Source organism: Nestor notabilis, unplaced genomic scaffold (assembly GCF_000696875.1).
Source record: "Nestor notabilis isolate BGI_N333 unplaced genomic scaffold, ASM69687v1 scaffold5057, whole genome shotgun sequence".
Lineage (NCBI taxonomy): Eukaryota > Metazoa > Chordata > Aves > Psittaciformes > Psittacidae > Nestor > Nestor notabilis.
The window spans coordinates 9,814-16,804 of record NW_009936772.1 but is presented as its reverse complement, the minus strand read 5'-3'; the positions used below and the strand labels follow the sequence as shown (position 1 = coordinate 16,804).

The 6,991-nt window shown below is 40.2% G+C and overlaps 1 protein-coding gene across 1 annotated transcript; it reads left to right on the top strand.

Annotated features, from left to right (window-relative positions):
- Positions 1-27: 27 nt before the first annotated feature.
- PSMD5 (proteasome (prosome, macropain) 26S subunit, non-ATPase, 5) lies at positions 28-4,647 on the top strand (the record flags this gene model as incomplete). The annotated part of the gene is made up of 8 exons (XM_010018520.1): positions 28-147; positions 567-695; positions 1,436-1,545; positions 1,684-1,826; positions 2,298-2,489; positions 3,045-3,154; positions 3,751-3,891; positions 4,390-4,647. Coding segments are annotated over 8 exons (1,203 nt in total), but the record flags the coding sequence as incomplete, so codon positions are not given.
- Positions 4,648-6,991: the final 2,344 nt, after the last annotated feature.

Below are 6,991 nucleotides of genomic sequence, written 5' to 3'. Positions count from 1 at the left end.
TTTTTTGTAATCCTGTATCTAATCCATGTTCAGGTCGGGAGGATTGTTGAAAATTCAGATGCTGTTACAGAAGTTCTCAACAGTCCTGAGCTATTAAGGCAAATAATAAATTGCATTGGTGGGGAGAGAATAGCAGTGGCTAAAGAGGTAGGTGCTGCTTGCTTTTTTTCTTCCTCTGCAAACTGATGTAGACACCACACAAGACACCTTTTCTGCTGTGTCTGAGATCATGACATCTGCTGTCCTTTGAAGAGAGCTTATGTTGCTTGAAAGATGATATAAGCATGTAGGTGCCTCAAGCCTAGAAATTACTTAGATGTAACAGAAAATGTACATAATGTTGTTATCTTCCAGTAGCTGTTGATGCCAAAGTGAACTTAGCTCTGAAACTGATGCCAGAGCCTCTGCTCACAGTAGCCATAACTGGCTCCCCTCAGTGAAAAATGAATCACAACTAACATTTTAGATGTAGAACTTGATTTAATAAGTTAATTAAAAACGTTGAAACTAAGTCTGATTGTCCTGTGGGTTTGTTTTCAATACTAAGCTCCTGTTTTCGCTTCCAGGCCATCAAATCTCTCTCCAGAATAGCACAGACACAAGATGGTTTAGAGGCTTTGTTTGTGAGCAGCTTGTTGAGTGACTTGAAAAATGTCATGGCAACAAATGATGTTGTTCGATACCGAGTGTACGAGGTAGGGATGTGATCAAGGTCAGCATCTCACTGACATGGTGCTGTGGTTCTCTTGGGCTCTGCATTGCTCTCTGCCTTTTATGACTTGCTTTATATTAGTATTCATCACAGGTTTACAAACTTTCCTTCGTGTCTGTGTTTTGTCAAGACTAGAAAGGAGTAGGAAGAGTGCAGCAGTGTTTGCCCTCACATAATGACATAGCTCTTCTCTGTTTATGCTACAGAGGTGTGAAGTACTGTTTACATCTTTTATTTTGTAACTTCTGTTGCCCAGGGCATTGAAGGCCTACACAGAGTTAATAAAGACACAGTGAAATGTTTGCTTCTCTGAAAGCAAAATAGCTGCTGTAGTCACTTGAGCGTCGGCTGTGAAGTGCTGTTGAAACTTCTGGAGGGGGGAAGAGACTGAGAAGAGAGATGCCAAATGTGTCAGTCTAGATAGGGACGGCGAAGGAGAAGTAATAGCATTTAGCCAGTCTAGAGCTTAATGAGGATAACATCTGAATGAAAGATGACTTTCAGCAGAAATCAAATGCATGTGCTGTGAATTTGGAGCTCTTTACGAACTTGTTTCAGGCAAACGTTTAAGTTAACTATGAAAACGTCATGAAAGTCTGTATTTAATATATATGTATAGTCAGCATTATAAGACTTATTTGGCCATTACTGTGAATTGTTATCACTATAATGTTTTTAAAATCCATCCTTTGGTTTTTTTTTTTTGTTTCCCTCTGCTTTTAGTTAATTGTTGAGATCTCTTCAGTGTCAGCAGAGTCACTAAATTACTGTGTGAACAGTGGACTAATATCAGAGTTAATTGGAGAGCTGACTGGAGATGACATGCTGGTCAGGTACGTTCACAGTGAGTTTCTCAATGAGATTTCTCCCATTTTGTTGGCGTTTTGCCTTAAGGGTAGAAACCCAGTTTTTTCCTGATCAGAGTGCTTCAAAACCCCATCTGAAATAGCCAAAATAACTGTCTGTTACAGGGCTACCTGCATAGAGATGGTGACCTCACTGGCTCACACCCCCCACGGGCGTCAGTATCTTGCTCAACAAGGAGTTATCGACAAAATTTCCAATATCATTGTTGGAGCAGAGTCTGATCCTTTCTCAGGCTTCTATTTGCCAGGTAACATCATGCATTTCTTGTTTACAGTGCTGACTGCTTGCTTTTACTCAGGAGTTAACCTGAGAGGACTGTTAAGCCTCTGTTTGAAAGCTGTTGTGAGGTTTTGAATATGAGACTGTGTGTTGGATGTGTATCAAAAATGCTGAAGGACAGTCTAAAACATCACTGATATTACTCCTAAACAGTGGTAGTACAGGCAAGATGTGGAAAGCCTGATCTAGCTTTGAAGTTTGTGGTGTTGTAGCCTTTTTTAGTCATGACTTAGCAGCTGTCTTCTTGAATTTGTTAACTTCCAAAATACTCTCTAGTTCTTTAGGTCTGACCTTATTCTGGTGCCTTTCATGTCAGTATTCAGTTTTAATAGCACTAGTTTAGCAGTGGAGTGATCTCAGCGTGCATTTAATTTTGACATTGCTGAAGTTATTATTCCTTCATTGAATGCTTCTTTTTTTTTTCCTCTTGTTCTTGCAGGATTTGTTAAATTTTTTGGGAATCTGGCTGTTGTGGACAGTCCACAGCAGATCTGTGAACGATACCCGGTCTTTATAGAGAAAGTCTTTGAGATGGCAGAAAGTCACGATCCGACCATGATTGGAGTGGCTGTGGACACACTAGGAATCCTGGGATCAAATGTGGAAGGCAAACAGGTTTTACAGAAAACCAGTTAGTATCTGAAAACTGTCAGTAGTTGTGTTATTTTAGAGTCTTCTTTCTCCTGATGTCATCAGCTTCTTGCCAGCATTAGGAAAACTCATGTAATGATGCTTTCTGTAAAGGCTGCATTGTTTCTTTTAATACACAACTGTTTAAAGGATTTAAAGTAGGTACTGGACTACTCGTTGCTAGTCCAAATGGTGATTTTTAAGTGAAAATCTGTATTAGCAGGTAGCTATTGGAGCATTGTAAATGGGATTGAAGGTTTCTGGTTACAAGTGTATGAGGGTCCGTACTTCCAATGATAGCTCTGTTTTCTGTGACACACAACTTCCTTTCTGGAAATGTTTGGGTAGTCTGGAGAATTAACATAAAAGCTTTGGGTCTATCTTGGATCCTTATGAAGCAAAGAACCTTGCACTGCTTTTATTATAGTAACCTTTCTGAGGTTTAATGTACAACACTCTACCAGTTAATGTAGTATAATGGGACTGACAGGTAACTCTCTACTCCTGTAGAGCTCTGCCTGAATTAATTAAAATCACTTTGTTTTTATTTTCCAAGGAAGTAGATTTCAGAGCCTGTTAAGCAAAATAGGGCACCAGGCAAAGAATGCCCCCACGGAGTTACGACTTCGATGCTTGGATGCGATTTCATCTCTTCTTTACTTGCCTGTAAGTTTGTGGTTTAGTTTGTTGTCTTTTTCTCTTTAAATCTCCAAGAATGAAATTATTGTGCGTCTGACTGTGTGAAGACCTTTTGCAGCATCAAGCTTGGGCGGAAGTGGGAGCTTTCTAATGTTCTGAGTCATTAACTTCACTGGTTTGAAATTCCTTGGTTTATTTGTTTGCTTAGAGTTTTGAGTTTGTCTGTAAGAAGCCAGGTGTTCTGAAATCTGTTTATAAAACATGAAGTCAAAACATCCTTGGCAAGGGAATGAGAGGAAACAGTTTAATATGATAGGGTTTTAATAGTATAGCTCTGAATGAGTGAATAAGCCATTTCCATTTGTCTGGCAGGGCTGCACTCCAGCACAGCACTTCTTTTGTGTACCAAGATCAATTTATTTAAATGTGTCCTCCAAGCTAAACGAAATAGAGGAGGTCATTTCTTCATTCATGGAAATCTGTTGAAAATTTAAACTATTTCAGTTTAATCTGCCTGTGGCTTATTTTAAGTAACTTCCTTAACTATTGAATATATGCTCAAGACTTGAAATGAAAGCTTTTCAGAATCCTAATCAAACTCTTTCTGTGTGTGATGCATGCAGCCGGAGCAGCAGACAGAAGACCTTTTAAGAATGACTGAATCCTGGTTCACATCCTTGTCTAGCCAGCCTTTGGAACTCTTCAGGAGCATCAGTACTCAGCCATTCCCTGATCTCCACTGTGGGGCTTTACGGGTATTTACTGTAAGTGCTTTTTGTTTTTAAAGATCAGGTACTGAGTTGTGTTCCAGTCAGTCTTGGATGTTTGGGTTTTTCTAAGTGAATGCCATAGACCCCTTCCTAAAGCCCAGAAGGGGTCAGAAATAAGTCCTTTTCCATTATGCCCCACTTGAATTCACCATTTAAATAATGCAGCAGACATGTTGTGTCTGTAATGCTTATTTCCTTATGAATTGAAGTGGGGGGAAGCATCAGCCATGCTCTAGGGTGCTGCTTTGATATCAGAGGCACTGCTGTGATAATTTACTTAACTTGAAAGATAAGCACTGAGCTGTGCTTATTTTCCAGTACAGTTAAACCCTGCTGCTTGATTTGAGTGGTGATTGTGTAACTACTGTGTAGAATGAATATCCCATTTAACTTTTCCTGTCCCTTGGCTATTGTGTAACAGTGTACTGTGTAACTGATTTTTGGGGTTCTAAAATGTTTCCCTCTTCTCCCCTCTTCTCTTTTCACATTTAGGCTATTGCCAATCAACCATGGGCCCAGAAGTTGATGCTTGACAGTCCAGGCTTTGTGGAGTACGTTGTAGACAGATCTGTGGAGCCTGACAAAGCCTCAAAGGATGCCAAATATGAACTGGTCAAGGCCCTTGTAAACTCTAAAACAATTGCAGAAATCTTTGGGAATCAGTATTACTTGAGGCTTAGAGCTTACTTGCATGAGGGCCCTTACTATGTTAAGGCAGTTGCTACTACAGCTGTGGAAGGAGCAGAGTAATGTTATTGGTGTCGTGGTTCCCCTTGCAAACCATGTTACTGAAATAGGTGTAAAGACCCTCCATGCTGGAGTGTCTTTAGATTGTCTCTTTAGAGGAATGTGAAGCACTTCAGCTCTGCAATGAAAGTCATGAGAGCTAATCAAAACCTATAGGGCACAGTGTATTTTCCCATAGAATGTCATGGCAGAAGTTGTCTGTGTACTGTTGTGAGACAGGTAACCAAGTGAGCACTCTGTCAACTGCTGGCTGTCTTACTTCTCAGAAATGATCAGTGTTTGGTTAAACTGTTCTTGGATTTGGAGTTCCTGTCGTGTTTTCTCAGTAGATCACAGCTCAATTAAAACCAAAAAAACACCAAAACACCTCAAGGTTTGTAACCTCAGCTGCTGCCACAGTTTCTCTATCTGTTTTTATTTTTTTTATATCTGCCAAAGTTGGCATTTGCATGGAACACACTCTTGTAGCCAGGCATATTCTGTCAGAAACCCTGCTGGTAAGAGTGAGCTAGTAGCATTCTGTCCACAGGAGGGAGTACGAACTGGATTCTCTTCTATTTTCAACTTGCTGGATTCACGTCTTGCTTGAATAAATAATCCTATATATTGTTTACACTTTATGCTGAGGATGTAGGGTAGGAAAAAAGCTTTTAACCCTTTTAAAAATAAAGGAATACACACTCTAGTGTGTAAAAACCAAATTGGGAGCTTCAGCTCCCTTGTTGACTGCGACTTGGTATGGCAGCTCAGTTTACTTGCTCGAAAGGAGCATGAGCTCTAGCACTACAAGTCTGCTTCAGAACCAAATCTTAAATTGTTTACACTATTTTTTAACAGAAATAATTTTTTAATTTTAAGGGTTATTTAAAAAAAAAAGTATGATTTTAGTTGCCTGAGTTAGAATAAAAGGGTTATGAACATAAAACTTCCATGTTTAAGGGCATGGACTGAATTAGGAGTACAAAATGTAGTACCTTACCATGTTGTAATCATCTTCTGAAGATGATCAACTAGCTGCTGATGAGATGCAAGCTGGACACTAGTGACATGTGCTGTGTCTTTTGTCCATAAACAGAGACCACGATTTGCTTTATACAAGAAGTTTGTATTATTTTTTTGTTGAGGAATTAAGAAATCTGAGGAATAGCTGGGGGGAGGGGAGAAGCATCATAAACCATGAAATTACTACCTTTTGCTTATTTTAATAGTGTGTCAGGTCAGGTATACCTCTGTAGAAGTACTTGTCCTGTGTCCCTGCTCTGCCAAGTGAAGCAGGATGCTCTAGTCATGCAGTAACTCTCTTCTTGCTTATAGTAACCTTGATCTGTACCAGAGGTGATGGTATTGCCTGCCAAAATTTGCTGGCAAGGAGTCGAAGTGGGCTCGGAAGGGCAGGGTAGGTAGGTGGGGAAGTTCCCTTAAGATTAAATAAGCTGTTGGTATGTAAGTGGTCTGCCTCGTTGCTTCTGATCCAAGATGTAAAAAAGTTGTCATCCAACGTTATCCTGCTGCTGACGCTTTCATCCTAGATGTGCATAATAAACATCTGCCAGTGAGAAATGTGGTACATCGTGTCTCATTTGTGAACACAGAGAGCTCAGAACCTTCCTGCATCCAGCAAACGATGAAAGCACCAAAAAGGAAATGAAAAAGAGTATAGAAGTCCCTAGTTTGTGTTTGTACTGGGCAACTTGGCTCTGTTTTAGGTGGCTTTGTGTGCTGGTAGCTCTATATGAGCTGTACGCTCAGATCTCGGTAAAAGAGATCGATCTATAAACCTTTTCTGCAATTCATGAGTCTCTTCCATGTGTGTTTTCAGCTGTTGCTTTTGAAGGCTACTCTGTGTGCTGAGTCTCTGGCATCTGCATTGCATGCTACACTTGCCAAATACAATATTTTAGAATACACCGAGATGTCGAACAAGGGGATTTTCTTTCTATCTGCACATAGGCTTTATTTTGTTGAGCTTTGAGCTCAACATTCCAATTAATTGGTCAGGTGCTTACCCCTTATTACTCACATGTAGTTCCCCCTGTACTGCCATATGGCTTGTATGTTGCTGTATCTTGTATATAATGGAAACATTTAAGTGTGTTGTCCCTGTCTTCCCCCTTGTGAAGTAATGGGTGGAGAGAATTGAGATAAAACCAGAAATGGAATGGAGCCACAATGGAGGGGAACCACAACCCTAAACCTCATCATTTGACCCTGGTTAACAAGCAGCATAACTTGGTACGTAAGGATTATGGATCCTTTGGAGCACACCTCCAATTCCTTCAGAAGGGTAGGTGAGGACCTCGAAGGTACATGTGTGTCTCTTCTCACGTGTCTGTCGTAGCTATAAAGC